Below are 16,296 nucleotides of genomic sequence, written 5' to 3' on the forward strand. Positions count from 1 at the left end.
TTTGAATAAGAAGCATTGCCTTTCTCCACAGGAAATCACTGTTCTCTGCTTTCCAGAATACTTAGGAACCAGAATAAATGTCTTATGTTTAATGATCAGAAATTCTGTGTGGCAGGAGAGGAGGGCTGCAAACAAAATGTGTAACTCTGTTTAAAATGAGTGGTGCTGATAGTTACTGCAACAGCAGCATTGGTTCAGTATTCCTGACTTTGACATGCAGTGTTTGTACTTTAAAGTTTATTTTCTTTCTCTTCTCTCTCCTCTGAAGTAGGTTTAGCTACTCAGAGAGCTCCTCTGCTCCAGCCCTGAGGAGATGAGAGAGCTCAGAGGAGAATCTGCATTTTCAAACACCAAATTCAGTTTGTGAATGAGATGTTCATCCTTGATCCAAGGTGTGACCTTGAGCTTGCCTGCCAAGCGAATGCAGATAAGGTGTTTCTGAGGATTCATAGAATGCAGGCTGGGCTTGGAGCCATCCTTTGAGCCTCTCTAGGGTGGCATTTAGGGCTTGGAGGTCCCCAGGCCCCCAGGTCACCACGCAGGCATTGGCTGATCTCTGTTGGTATGAACAGACAATGAGGAATAACTGAGCAGCCAGGGGCAAATCCTGGCCCAGCAGAGATGGGCTCTTCATTTACAGGGTGGGGCTGTGCCCTGTGTGCCCTCCTGCTTCACACTGGAGGATTTTTTTGCCTCTGTAACACTCCTGTAGGCAAGCTTATCCCACTTCTAACCTGCTTGGATCGTGGACTTTTCAAGAGGAGCAGTGTCCAGCTCAGCTCAGCAGCCCAAATTCTGCAGGGAGGTAAAGGTGCTCCTGCTGCATTTCTGCTCAACCAGAGCTGATGGAATTGAGGGACTTTTCCTTGTCTCTGTCAGAGCCTGCTCTTTGTACTGCAGCTCTCAAGTCGTGCCACTGAACTGCTCTGAAGGCACTTCAGAGATTTCCAGCACCACAGAAAAGACTAAACAACCCCACAGGACTTGTGGCAGCTTCTTTATTAAATGCGACAGACATGACCTCAAAGATGTGTCCTGGGGGGGCACGGGGAACTTGTGTCTGTGTGTCCCTCAGGGCATCTCAGACCTCCTCTGCTTTTTCCTTCTTTCAGACCTTTCTGCTTCAGCCTTGCTGGCGGCCACTGAACAGGACAGAATTGAAATTTGTGCCTTTTAGAAATTTCTAGCAGTTCTTCTGGCTTATTGGTTACCCTTTGTGTCCAAGATGCTGCAGTAGCTTCTCTTCACCAGAGTGCTTTTAGAATTGCTTTACCATGTGGGGTGGAGTTTTTTAGTTAATTGTATTATCTTCAGTTAAAGAAGTAATAGGAAAAATTAGCCTAAAATTAGGCTTTTAATCCTTCATCTCTCTCAAAATACTTCTTGTGGTAGCAATGAAAGTGCCAAGGGAGACTGAAAAGGCTTCATTATGTGAGTTCAAATTCAGCATAATTACATTGTGAGAGTTTTTCATTCCTGACATCCGGGTGGATTAGTTGTTTAGTTTTCACATGGAAAACTAGGACACAGCACAGAATTTATTTTAATTTTACAGTGAGCCATGACCATTTCAAAGGAGGGCTCTTGCCCCTCCATTTTGACTTTGCAGCTCTCTGACAATCCATTAGGAGCTTTCAGAGTAATTGCAGCCCAGCCCAGGTGAGACAGTGTGTCGTGTTTGACTTTTTCTCTCCCATGAATGTCCCACTAATAAATGATCTGAGGGCAAAGCAGTAGCACAGTCCTTCCTATCACTTTTCAGCTCAGTTTTAAAGGTGGCTTATTGCCCTACAGAGTTTGTTACGGCAGCTTCAGGAACATCCCACAGATTCGGTATCTTTGTTTCTTTTGAGCCAATTAAGAACTCACATTTTTCTGATGGGAATATGGATCCTGTAAGGTGCACAAGCTTGGCTTGGAACAGTATTTTCCATGGCAGATGCTCCATGGTCTGCAGGAGGTGACAGTGACTTCTCCAGGGACTTACCCAAGGAATATATTTATATTACTATATATTATTATATACTATTTATGCTATTCCAATAATTTTTAGTGCAAAGTTGAGACTACTAGTGCAGCATCTATGACAGACAAACCTACTGGATTCAAAATAAGGTTTTATGTCTGCCTAGGTTAGAATTTAGAATTTTTAGGTGAAGGATGTGCTGTTATATTTTTATATTACCACTTTTTTGGAGCATTTTGTGATGCCACAATAAAAATAAAACCATCTGGACTATAGGTAGCATATGTACCTACATTCCCAGATGTATGCTGATGTTCCTTTAAAAAATCAAATGTGTGAAAGATAGCAAGTCAATTTTTTAATATAAGAGCTAATGTAAGGAATACTCTCCTTTATATTGATTTATTTGATATTATTTGTATTTGTATTTATATTTTATATATATATATTTGTATTATATTATATGTATATATTATTGAAGAATCTTGCCTGTTGACTTTAGTAACTGAAGTGCCTGATTGTTTTTTTTTCTGAAGCTGGATAATTAGGCTCACACAAGGACAGAAGGCAGGCTGTGAGGGCACTGATGAGGTTGTGTGGTTCAGCTCCTGCAGCAGGTGAGGTGAGGAAGGGTCTCACTGATGTCACACTGCTCCAGCAGTGTCACACAAGGTGACAACAGCAGCTCAGTCACAGGAAAACTCCTTTGCAGTTTCTGGCATTTTCTGAAACCACAGCTGGGCACATCTGGAAGGAACTTCTCTAGTGTCCCTCAAAGAGGAGAAGTCACTTTAATATCCTGTCCTTGAGCCTTGGGAGTGGCAAGAGGGGTCATTACTCATAGATAGGGAGCTGAAATTGTCAGCCAGCTCTAGGGTCCCTGGCCTTCCTTATGGATGAAATGGGTAGTTTTTCTGGCAAGATAAAGCTCCTGAGCTTTGGTGGTGTATTCACTGTCCTGCAAGGCAGACACAGAGTGCCCCATGATTGAGGAGGCAGGAAAAGGCAGGGTGTGGCCACTTTTGAGGTCACTTACATCACTCTCCTCCATGGCTTTCAGTGCCCTGGGCTGGGAGGCTTCACAGTTTCCAGGGCTTTGGTCACCAGGCGTGTTCTGCCCCGGGGGTTTGTCTGGGCTGTGTCTGGAGCACACAACAGTGATTGTGGCAGTCAGCTTGGGGATCTTCCCTAGAGCAAGGAAGGAGGGATTTTTCAGTTTAAATCAATTGTTGTCTGGGTTCAGGAGTGGATTTTGAGCCCACTATGCTCAGTGGTCTGCAAAGCTGGATCTGTGCACAGATTTATACAGTCTGTAGGACTGTCAGAAGGCACAAGTGTAGTAACAACTTTCAGATCTGTGATTTCACCCACAGGGTAAGAAAACTGGTCAGCAGAGAAACTGAAGTCCCTTTGTCTCACATTAGCCTGCAGTTGATACTCAGCATGATTCTCTGCATGAGGAAGAGGTTCCAGCAAGTGATGGCACTCATTTAATACATGAGGTTCTTTAAATTTATGGGGGTTTATGAGTCTGGACCACTAACTAATGTGAGAGTTTGATATTGAGTCACCTGTCATTGTGTTCTGTAAGAGCAATGAGAGCTAAATATTGGAAAATGCACACCCACCCACACACACTCATGGTTAGAATTTACAGTATGAGTTGCTAATAAATCAGTGATTTGGGTGGCTGAATCATCATTTAATTTCAAATCTTTGTCCAAGTTGCACAGCCTTCTGCTTGAGTGAGCATAAATGGTAATGTAAATGGAGTTTAGTTTGCTGTGAGGATTTCCTTTATAATCTGCATTAAATCCCATGTTCCTATCCCATCCTGGTCTGCCTATAGTGCTTCTCTGCTCCCTGATCCCATTCTCGGCTGTCTCAGTGCTCTGAGGAGTTCAGCCTTTCTCCCTTTGTGTCTTTTCTCACCTTTTCTCTGCTGTGAATGTGACATGTAGCCCTGTACTGTGTGTCTCTCCCCAGGTATCAGAATTACACTCGTGTAGAACCAAACCCAAAATCTCAAACAAATCACGAAAACATCAGCAGCATTGCTGAGAAGGAGGACTGTTTGCTTCACAGGAATTACCCATGAAATGCAGCACATGGATTAGCCAAGTAAAGAAGTTTCATTTTACACTTCTAAAATGCTGCTTTAAGTGATAACCTTGTGAGCCATGAGATGTCCTAAAAGCAATGTTGCAACTTGGTAATTTTATTCTGCTTCTTACAAAACAGAATAACAGATCTAACTGAGCAATTGCTACATTCAGTTTCCCCCTTGTTTTATCAGCCTTGCACAATAAAGTGCTTTGGGTTTTTCTTTTTTTTTGAACATTTGGTGTCCATCAAATGAAATTATCCCAATTTGTTGTATTTGTGTTTTCTCTGTAATGAACTTTCCTGAGTCAAATCTGGGCACATTTTTGTCAAAGCCTATTCAGAGACTTGGAACAGGAGTGAGTAAATGTCCCCAGAATAGTTGGGCTTTTAATCCCTTTGTGTTTGGTAGGTTGTAGGAGTAAAACTTTGGAAAACACAGCCTTAGAGATTGTTTCATAATGTCAGGACACAGCTGAAAGGAGAATTAGCATGATGTTATTCTGCCTGATTAGGCCAGGATTTCAACAAAATGGATGTTAGTCCTAATTAGATTGGGAAATTAATTACCAGATGATTTCAATTATGGTTCTCAGTATAATGACCTTTTAATATATATGAAATAAATGAGTAATATCTAAACTTCACTGAAGAGGAGCAGCAGAGTTGAAGCTGTTTTGTTTTGGTGTTTGTGATAGCAGTGTTTTGTGTTGAATTACTTGTGGGAATGAAAGGATTAGACTCAAGTTGGAACCAACAAATTGTCCTGATGAAGAACAAGGTTGAGGTCTTGGATAATGGCTGCAGTCTCTTACCTGATACCAACAAAAGGGGTCACCTAGAGAAGCTCTAAGATAAATGAATTACATAGAATTCTGAATGAATTATGTAATTAACCGCTGGCTCACATAGTGCCAAATCAAATCTCTCATGGCCAGGTTTTATACTTCAGTTATTTGAGTTATTTGATTGCATTTGAAATGAAGTATTGGCCATTCCTGTGAATGTCTGTGTGCTTTGAGCCACAGCTCAGTGGCTGGAGGGAATCCCCTCCCTGTGATGTCACAGCCCTGCTCGTACTCACCAGTGGCCATGGCAGGATTTCATTCAAACTCTGCTTTTAACTGGGTCAGGCTATAGATGTGATTGAACCTCCTCAGAGTGGAGCAATTGCAAACTAAATTTAAACTGCTTTCCAGCTGTCTGAGGATGTGAGTCATTGCAGTGTGTAATATTTTCTAGGCAGTGCTTTGGAACTGAGGCAGTGCCTAAGAACAACATATACATTGGCTCCCCAGAAAATGGGAATTTCAGGGCAGTTACCAACTCAAGGCTGAAGGATGACACACAGGATCTGGTCACCTCCCGCCAGAGGAATCTGGGAATCCAGTGCATGGATGGATATTTAACTAGATGTGTTTCCTTTGAATCCCTGGGCTTTGTTTGTAATTCACATTTGTGGGAGTTTTTCACTGAGTCTGTATTTTCAAGGGGTAGAATGCTTCCTTCCTTTTGGAGCAAAATACCAGGGGAAGCTTCTCTTGCCTCTGCTCTGTGCTTCGGGGCTGCAAGGCAAATAATTAGTTCCACACAACTAAGAATAAATCACCCAAGTTGAAACATGATAGTGCCTGACAACTGGTAATGTGGGAAAAAATACTCCAGTAAATCATTATTGACAGGAAAATGGGTGTGCAGGGCAGATGATGCCAGTGCAGCCTTGTGTACCTTGCACTGAGGATAATGCTGCTGCCTTAGCCATGGATTGCTGCCTTTACCCTGCAGAGTCAGGAAATAGGACAAGGAGAAAAATTGTTAATAATTAAAAACAGTATATACTTTTCATTTTTATTTTGGGTTTTTTTTTAGATTTTTGGTACAGATATATCTATATGTCTATATCTATACCTATATTTATATCTCTATATCATCGTCTATATCTATAGATATAGATATATTCCTTAAGTATGTGGAACATTTCTGAGGAGATTTCTCACCTCTGAGTATTTCAAGAATAAACAATGCTCATTCAGTCCTTGTGCCTCTCAGTGTCCCACAGGGCTTGGAGATTCCATTAAGGTTTATTTCATCTTTTCTTGGGTAGCAAAGAGACCCTGTTCTGGTTACCTGTTCCATTTTCATCACTTATTTGAGAATTTTTCAGAATTCCTTTATTTTTAAATTTTTTTTTTTTTGTTAGGAATACATTGTCTGTTCTTTCTTGCAAGAATTCTCAAACTACTTGCAAGGATGTAGAGCAAATTTCTTCATTAATTAATTATATGGACAGAGTGTAGACTATTTGCTTTCTTCAGATTATCTCATTGTGGAGGGCCTATACTTATTATTTGTTACAGTATTGCAGATTTAGGGGAAAAAAAGCTAAAAAAGGCAATTTATTGTTGAGTGTGATTCCATAGGGAAACTTTGCATCTATTATTAGAGAAATGTTTCAGTTTTGACCCATAATTGCAGTTTTGTGTAGTCTAAGGGCCAGGCCTTCAGCTGTCTGAGCCTGCAGAAGGCACAGCTGGAGCTGCAGGGGGATTTTTGGCAGTGCCTAAATATGACTGGGAATATTTTGGCACACCTTTAAATACAATTTTATTGAAATCCTGCTGTTCCCTCAGTGATAACAAACCCCACCATCATTGCTCCAGACTGAAGAATCTGCATGTGGACTTCAGGGATGGACAGGTTCACACTTCACAGTCACATTTTTGGTTTGGGTGGTTTTCAGTTGCAGCAGGGAGGTGCAGCAGTCACACACAGTGCTGTCATCTTACTCCTGGCAAACAGTGGGATTGAGAGAGGAAAATGCACTTGTGCAGAGAAATGCTTGTGCTGCCTTGGTGAGCTCCTGAGTATGTGCTGGAGCTGAATTACTGAGCTGCTGCTGAGTGTGGTTTGCTCTGCACTGTCCCCTCTGCAGCCCCAGCCTTGGGTGAGTGTTTCTCCTCCAGAAGTAAACACCAGTCTAAGAATAGCCCAGCCTTCTCTGTGGTGTGTTTTCATGGTTGGCTGTCCAAACAGGCAGCCTGTCTAGACAGCTGATGGCACTGGGAGCTGCTGGAGGCCACAGCAGCCCCTCCTGGGCAGCCCTGCTCTGGGCACCAGACCCTTTCACCCAGAGCCATGGGGCTCCATGGGCTAGCAAGGCATTCAACATCAGATAGCAGTGTATAAAAGAGGAAATTTTAATTTTTACACTTATTTCTGACTGCCATGATATGTCTCTGGTTATGGTTTCTTGGTGGTCTTTAATTTTGTTTTCTAGTATTGTGCCCAAATTCAGTTTAGAGCATAACTTGGAGGACCAATACTTTTTTTTTTCTAATAGAACCTGATGCTGAAGATAAACCAATCCCCACATTCTGCTGTGTCCCAGCCGTAATTTCAATCCAGATAGCAAAGCAGTAGTGCAGTGTCACAGAGCCATTTGCTCTGCAATTGCAGAAACTCTGTTTTTCCAGGGTTGAAGAGTAAAACCTGAGTATACTTCAGCATTTCCAGTAACCAAGCAGCTGCTGACTGCTGGTCAACAGGTGAAACAAAAGGCCAATTAGTGCTTTAATTAATCATCCTGAATACTGGACTAGGGAGCCTTTGGGGTTGTCTGGTCACAATATTTCTTACAAATGTCTTTGAAAGAGCATCTTGCTCCAAGTGTTTGGGTACCTTACATGCCACGAGTCATTCATTGGTTTATGAGGAGCATTTGCTGATGCAAAAACTTGTCAGAACAACACAAAAAGGAAGCAACTGAGAAATCTGTGTACACTCTACTCCTTTGTTGATAAATTTGGTTTTGACATGTTATCATCGTGTTAATGTGTCTGTTTCTTTCGATGTGTGTATATGCATGAAAAGGGTTGGTATTAGGTCTTCTCAGTGTAACTCCTAAATAGATTAAATTCTACACCCACAGAAAACAAGGCTGATGGATTTTCCACCCAGGGAATGGCACTTTGTGATACCCATCACGTAGCAAGCACCATGGAGGGTGAACAAACAACTTGTCAGTGTAGCAAAAAATATGATGGTGCCAAAGAAAATACTAAAAATAATACTTCTTCACCAGTGTTTAATTATCAAGTTCTTTTTTTAGTTTATTTATGCAGTAAGATTTTTGTCATTTTCTTTCCTTCCTTAACGTGTTTCTTTGTTCATCCTTCTGTGACACAGTGCCCAACATCCTCAGAAATATGGAGTAACAGCTTTTCTCTATGCTGCTCTTGTGAATATTGTTCAGACTTGCTCGTTCTGGGTTTATTCCTGATTGTTGGAAAGTTTACTGATTCCTTATTATTTGATGGCTTTGGTTACATCACTTGATCTATTGAGGTGGGATTATAAGAGCTAATAGGCTCCATTTGCTGTGAGAATAACTTTAATCATTGAAAATACCCTAAGGTGATTTTGGATGGCTTTCCTTGCTTAAAATTGATTCCTTTTGTTCTAGATCGAGAACCTCCAGGAGCAGCTGAGAGACAAGGAGAAGCAGATGAGCAGCTTGAAGGACCGAGTGAAATCTCTGCAGGCCGACACCACCAACACCGACACGGCGCTGACCACGCTGGAGGAGGCGCTGGCTGAGAAGGTGAGAGCAGGAGGGCTGTGGGTTCCTGGGGGAGTTCAGTGGGTTCCTGGGGGAGCTCTGCCAGTTCCCAGGGGAGCTTTGCAGGTTCCCAGGGAGCTCTGCGGGTTCTGGGGGAGCTCTGCCACTGCTGACCCAGCCAAGGTGCTGTGCCCGTGTCCCATCCCAAACCTCATCCCGAGCCTGTGAACGATCCCCATCCCACGCCTGTGTCTGAGCCCGTGTTTGATCCCGTGTCCATGTCCATGCTCATGCCTGTGCCTGTGTCCAGTCCCATTCCGGTGCCTGCTCCCAATCTTGTGCCCATGACCATTCCCAGTCTCATTTCCGTGTCCATTCCCATGCCTGTGTCCAATCCCGTTCCCATGCTCATGCCTGTTCCCTTTCCAGTGCCCAATCCCATTCCCATGCCCACTCCCAATCCCATTCCTGTCCCCGTTCCCATTCCTGTCCCCATTCCCATTTCCATTCTCGATCCCATTCCCATTCCCGTTCCCATTCCCGATCCTGTCCCCATTCCCATCTCCATTCCCGTTCCCGATCCCATTCCTGTTCCCATTCCCGTTCCCATTTCCTTTCCCGTTCCCATTCCTGTTCCCATTCTCATTCCCGTTCCCGATCCCATTCCCGTCCCCATTCCCATTCCCATCCCCATTCCCATTCCCCATTCCCATCCCCATCCCCATCCCCATCCCCATCCCCATTCCCGTTCCGGTGCCGGCGCTGCGGGCCGTGTCCCGCCAGAGGGCGCTGCAGGGCCGCGGGCACGGTCCGTTCCCAGGCGGGCACCGCAATCATTCCCCTGAAATTTGATTTTTTTAATGCTCCATTTTTGGGAGACATCCGGCTCACAGGCAGACTGTCCCCTGCTCTTCTGCTGGTACAACTTCTTGGGCTAACTATATATATTTTTTCCTTGGTTTCTAGAGAAGCAGGGCTACAGCTCCTTTAGTCTGTCAGGTCCTGGGAACTTTGGTTAAACTTTACCTGAGGCTGGGGAATTTGCCTGCATCCTTTCAGATTCCAAGATATCCAAAGCTCCACTGATTTCTGGTGTACCAAAAAGTTATTTTGTTGCCTTTTCTAACTGTATATAAATCCCAGCATCACTTACACCCCTTCTTCTCTGAAGAACCACTGATGTAACTGTATTTTAGAAAAATAAGATTTAAATAAATGGGGAAGCGATCTGTTATGCATCCTGCTTTAGGTTAATTTGGATAATCAGAACCAGAATGGATTGGGTTGCAGTGTAACAGCACTGTGAACATTCAGGGATCCAGAAATTCACAGTATTAAATCCATGTTCACAGAGCTGGTATTTCACAGCAATGGTCCCATAGATTTCTCAAGTTTTCTCTTTCTCGAGGATCTTTACAAGTGCAAAGAAAAGAAAATGGCAACACACTCCTTGTCCCCGTTTCAAGTGTGTCAGAAGTGTTGTGATGAGAAGCCTGAGGAGCTGAACTGACTAAGAGGGATTTTGTTCTTTTGTCAGGAAAAGACCATTGAGCGTCTAAAGGAGCAGCGTGACAGAGATGAACGAGAAAAACAGGAAGAGATCGACAACTACAAGAAAGACATTAAGGACCTGAAAGAGAGAGTCAGCATTTTACAAGGAGATCTCACAGAGAAAGAGGTTGACCAGCAACACAAATCTATTGTGCTCCAATTACTTGTTGTCTCTGTTTGTGTCACATTTGGGATGAAGAAAACTGCTCCTTTATAGTAATTATCCTTGAACAAAGCTGATCTGGGGGAGTACATCATTAGGGAATTTGCAGAGCAGGGGTGTTTCAGGAGCACCTTTTCAGGGCTTGTTTGCAGCAGTTAATCTGGTTATAGTGACTGGACTGATGGCACTGACTGGGCTGTGCTTACTGACAGCAGCAGGGAACAAGTCTAAGTGCAGGGAGCAGAGGCTCAGCAAAGCTCTGCGTGCCAAAAGCATGAGGATGATCTTTGTTCCTTTGTGCAAACACAGCCAGGTCTTCATCTCCAATCTTTTTTTGATTAATTAAATTGATTGTTGGTAATGAGCCAGTGGGTCAGACAAATTACCTTAATTATATGAGAGAAATATAAGTGTTCTCACTTCCTCTCTTGAGTACTTAAAATCTTTTTTCCAAACTCAGTCTAAATAAAACGATACAAAAATGTGTACCCAAGAAGTACTAAGATTTTGTCTGCATGGAAATCAGCATTTGACAGGGAAAAAAACCCACAAAAATCTTTCAGAAAGAAGTTGAGCTGTCTTTTGGAGTAAGGTGGCATGAATCATGGAAGTTGTATACAGAAATGCTTTTGACCCTTTCAGTTGCTAAATCTTCTAAACACATATGATTTAAAATACAATTTCGTTGAAAAGCAGTTTTTCTGAAACATGACTGTCACTGGAGCACAAGCTCCAGTTTACAGAATTGTCTGTCCATCTTTAAAAGTTATTTTAAACTAAGTGTAAAAAAGATTTTATTTTGATTCTGAAAGCCTGAATTAATTGGAGCAGTCTTAAGTCAGTGACATATAAACAAACTGAAAAAAAAAAGTTGTTCTAAATTAGATCCAGAACATAGTGTGAAGGGACAGGAGGAAAATAAAGACAGGTAAGAAACTGACTGTTGCACTTACTTGATAATTATTTCACCTCTTTTAATTTAGACATCATTACTGGACCTTAAGGAACACGCTTCAACATTAGCTTCATCAGGGCTGAAGAAAGATTCAAGACTGAAGACACTAGAAATTGCCTTAGAACAGAAAAAGGAAGAATGTTTGAAGATGGAAACACAACTGAAGAAGGTGATCAGTGCATGTTTGTATTTGTGTTGTAATCACACAGTTCTGAACACATTACCCATGTCTGCAAAGAAAACTTGGGGTCTTAACAGCAAATTCTCTGAGTTTCTTTTCAGCAAGAACTGGGAAGGTTTGTCCATGCAAACCATATTACAAGCTAAGTAAGCTTAGTAATAATAACCATATTATTAAGCCAAGCCTATCAGAAAGTAACTTTGAGACACTTGTGCTGAGTTTTGATTTCACTTCCATGCAGTGACAGTGCTGTTGGATTTTCTGTTAACAGGTACCAAGAGTTTGAGGCTTAGGCTGCTTCAGTAGAGCTCATAGCAGCACTTGTGCCATTAAATTGATGTAACAGCTAAAAAAATACCAGCTAGACATTTGACAGAGCAATTAGCAACGCTTACAGGTGTTAATGTGAGAAATTCAGGTGCAGGCCCTGCCCAGAGGAAAGCAAAACAGCAAATGAAGAGAATATGGCACCCATGGAGTGTGTGAATTGGAGTCAGCAGTACAGAACTGCACTTGTGTGGGTGCAGGTGGGTGTTAATGCACCTGGGAATGGTGCAAATAAAACCCTGGACATGCACATATACAGCCAGGTTTGTCCTGTTCCATTCTATCACACAAAACTGGCTGTTCTGCCACTCAGCATCAGCAGAGCAAAGAAAGGCAGCAAGAAAAGGCAGCTGTCCATGTGCTTGGTCTCACAGGCTGTTTTCAGGATATTTCAGCAGACCTGAAGGGCCCTTTCATTGCATTCTCTGCCATGAATTGCAGTTTCATCCCGTGTTGTTGGTAATGAGTTGATGAATCTATTATAACTGAGATTTGCCACAGGTTGTTAGAGCATCTTCTCATCCAAAGAAGTGCCTAATCATGGTCAGGATGGTTTCAGTTCTATAACCCCCCAAAAATTGGTTAGTTTACCATTACCTATGTGGAGTAACTCCTAGTTACTCAAGAAAATATAGTTAACATTCACTTCAATGTCTTATACTTTAGTAAGTTTGCATATTTCTTTAATAACCCTTTTTCCAGCTGTTTTTTATTTCTTAATGAGTTTTACTGTAGCTTGCACAGAAGTAAAAAAAATATTTTTAAAGGCTTTCACATTTTAAATGCATTGCAGACATTTATTCGTGCAGTTTGACATTTTCAAGATGAAATAAGAAATCATTATGACAGATAATCCAACTCCATTTTCAAGCTTCTAAAACCTCGGCTTTAGACATCTGCCTTGTTAACAATTGCAAATAATTGTCATAATTAACCTTAAAACTAACAGCTACATAAGGGCATCGAGTTTAAACTGAATTAGAAGTTAATTCTGTTGAGTTTTATTACATTATCTTAGTGCAGATTTGCATGAGACACGTGCAGGAAGCACAAGCTGTCATGTAGCTCCTTTAGAATAAATGGGTAAAAGCTTTTTCTTTTAGGTTCTTCCTTCTCAGTTTGCATGGAGATATGTCTAACATCAGCCTTGCTTCCCTTGCCTCGTACTCCCAGTGAACAGTGTGAGCACTTGCAGTCAAATCTATGCCCTAAAAATTAAGAAGCTGGCAGGAGAGACTGAACTGGATTACTGTTGAGCCATTAAATAAAAAAGATTTGGGTAGTCCTTGCAAAAAACCCTTGCTAACCTGCAAACAGTGACCCTCAAGAAATCCTGAACCATGCAAGCTTCCCCTGCATCTGTAAAAGGGATTGAACTTTACACTAAACAAAAATATTAACAAGTGGAGGGTGCTGAAAAGCTGTTGATACTGGTTTTAGTTCCAGTCAGTCTCCAGTGTCTCACTCGAAGTATCCACTTCTTGTTGTTGCTATTCCTCTTCTCAGTAATAACTGTTTTATATTGATCCTCAGTGACTGAAACTGCCACTTTTTCATATTGAGATTGCTTTTTCAAATAATATATAAATAATAATACCATGATTATGCAAATGTGTGTGCCTAAAGTTCTGATTATTCTGCATTCACTGCTCTGTGCTCAGTGTGCTGCTGCCAGCAGGAGATGCAGGGGGAGATTGTGAAGGCTGAAATCCCTGTGGAGTTTCCATGGCCTGGTGTCCTCTCTTCATTTTGCATTAGAGGCAAATCACCCACAGGAGTTTCTCTCCCTGCTTTTCTGGGAGTAAAAAAAAGTAAAAAGTGCTGTTATGCTCTGTGGTGGTTTTTCTTTTCATCAGGAATATCTTGGTCCAAACAACTATTTTAATGTAGTAGTTTTATAGTGAAATTTTTTTCCTTTAATTGTTGTTCTTCAGGATACTTTCCCCCCAGAATTTTCTGTCTTCTCTTTCCCAGCCCAGTATACTTGGTTTCATTTTGTTTTTCTAATCTGGGAGAGACCAACTAATATTAGAAGTCTTTCCAGGAAGGATGAGTGGATTTTTGTCCATCTTCATTTCCAGTGCATAGTTTTTCTCCCTATAGATACACTCCTTATTTTTAGGGAGGAAAAAGAGTCAAACCCATATGTTAACAAACTTCCCCTTGCTGCAGTTCTAGGAACTTTTCACCAGGAAATGTTAGCAGTGATTCCCTGCCAGGAAAATACCTCTACATTCAACAGGCTCACTCAGAGGTGGTTTTTCTTTTTTCTGCTGTGGTGTTCTTTCCTCAAATTCAGGAGGGTAGTATCTTTCAAAAAACAGGGAAAAAATTACCTAATTAAGTGTTGATCCCAATTTTGTCTTTCCCAAGAATGAGCTTGGCTAATACAGACTGTGCTGCTTTTTATTTTATGAACATGGATTTCCTCCCACATTACTGATAATATTGGTAGATGAGGCTGGTTTTTGTTCTCAGCTGATAATTTTTTTTTGAAGAAGGGACAATAAATGATGTATTCAATACAGAAAGAAAAAGGCTGCCAGGGAAACCAGGATTTCTTGTTACAATAAAAGTAAAAACCCAGCAATTGTGTTCAGCATTAGTGTCAGTCACTGAATTACTTTTCTAAACCATTCAGCTGTCTTGAAATTGAGTCAAGGGAAGCACTAGGAATAAAATCCTCCTCAGCTGTAAACCCAAATGAGGAACTACATTAAATATGTGGGGGCTGGACAAATCTGTTAAACTGACAAAATCAAGATGAAATGTGGAACTTGCACAAGGGTAACTCTCCATGTTTCTCATGGTTACTAATGCATGCTAAAATCACTAATTAAGGTTCTGTCGTCTCAGTAAATTAATGTTGCAGTTATTATTTTAAATCCTTTTCTTGTTGCATCTTTTCTGTTTCTCTCTCACACTGTTCCTATCCCAAATTTTTCTCCATCTTTTCCTATCTTCTTTCTCCCTTTAGCACCCTGAGGTTTTATTGAGTCATCCATCCAAGCTAGTAAGTTCCCTGGCAATCTCAGAGGCTGTTGCCAGCACATTTGATTTTTTTGTGTTGCATGTGTATCCACCTGTGCTTTTATAGCTGGGCCAACACAGTGTATTGGTGAATTCCTTCAGCAGTGGGCATGGATACAAACAAAAAGCAGTGGGGTTTTCTGACCAAAAAGCTTCCTGAGATGTTGTCACTGTCTGACTGCCTTGCTCTGACTGCATTTTTGTTTGGACAGCTTAATATTGTGTCAAGTGGTTTTGTTTCCCTTTTGCTGCTGGTGCTTGAAATGTCCTGTAGCTTTTTCTGTCATCTCCATTGTCTGTGTATTTTCAGAGCAAGAAGGTGGAATTTCCATGCAAATCTTCTTGCTTGTTCTGTAACACTGGGCACAGCAGCACATCAGAAATATCAAAGTTACAGCAAGGGAGAGATGGCTCCAAATGTTGTGTAACCATTGAGCTCGCTGGTACTGGGTCAGTTTAATTTTGGATCCTATTCCAGCCTCCTGTTGGATGTCAAGGATCACTCCTGTCAAGGAGTGTTTGTATAAAAATATCTTGACACTGTAAATTACGTCATCCAAGGTGGTTTTCATCAGAGGTTTCTTCTGTGGCTCTGTGCATAAGAAATGGTGTTACAGAACGTTCAGGAGTCTGATACCTGTGTTACTCTTGGCAGTGTTCAGGGTAAATGGAGTTGTCTGTGCTGACAGTCATTGTCTGAGGGTCAGGGAATTGCAATCCTTCAGTTTTTGTGGCATCCTGCATCAGAAATTCTTTAAACCTGGCTAAAGAGTGTCAATAACAAGTTGGGAAAATGAGATATATTAACAGATTGTAGTTGGTGCAAATAGGCAGAAGAATTTGAGCCAGGAGAGCACATTCTCTACAAAACCTTTAACAGCATACAAGTTTAGAGACTCTGAAGGCAGAACAGAGAAGGTCTGGGAGCAGGGTGTGTACTTTATTCCCCAGGGTGAGACAGCAAACACAGGTTAAGGTACAGGAGGCTTTGTCAAGGCCAGGCTGGGGGTTTGAGCAGCTTGGTCTGGTGGAAGGTGTCCCAAAGCAGGGAGACTGCAATGAGATGATCTTTAGGGACCCTTCCAACCCAAACCACCCTGTGATTCTGTGGTGGCTTTTAATGTTTTAATGTGTGACCATCTCAGCATCATCTCATGCAGTGGGAGCTTGGAAAGGTTTTCTCCCTGATATTCTTGTACCTAAAACAAATTAAACTTACCTACTCTACTTTTCCCAGAAAAAACTTGAGAGGATAACACTCATTTTGAAAAGTTAAATATTAAGAAATTAGGAGATGGCCAATGTTCACACTGTGTGGTCTTTCTCATTTTTCCTTGGGAGGTAATTTGTGTAGCACTTCATAACTAAATTATTGTCTGCTAAAGTCTTGCTGTTTCCAATATTGTGTGACAAATGCTCCAAGAGTGAGCCAGATATGTATGAGAGATGATCATCATCTAGA

The 16,296-nt window shown here is 41.7% G+C and overlaps 1 protein-coding gene across 5 annotated transcripts in view; it reads left to right on the top strand.

Moving 5' to 3' along the window:
- ERC1 (ELKS/RAB6-interacting/CAST family member 1) overlaps positions 1–16,296 on the top strand; it is a 232,486-nt gene that overhangs the window by 83,959 nt on the left and 132,231 nt on the right. For all 5 annotated transcript variants that reach the window (XM_083859867.1, XM_083859869.1, XM_083859868.1 and 2 more), the window contains exons 9-11: positions 8,532–8,669; positions 10,165–10,305; positions 11,325–11,465. In XM_083859867.1, the coding sequence (XP_083715993.1) occupies positions 8,532–8,669; positions 10,165–10,305; positions 11,325–11,465 (420 nt within the window). The remainder of the gene's footprint in view (positions 1–8,531; positions 8,670–10,164; positions 10,306–11,324; positions 11,466–16,296) is intronic.

The sequence above is a fragment of the Zosterops lateralis genome (genome assembly GCF_965231275.1).
Source record: "Zosterops lateralis genome assembly, chromosome: 4".
In the NCBI taxonomy this organism is placed as follows: domain Eukaryota; kingdom Metazoa; phylum Chordata; class Aves; order Passeriformes; family Zosteropidae; genus Zosterops; species Zosterops lateralis.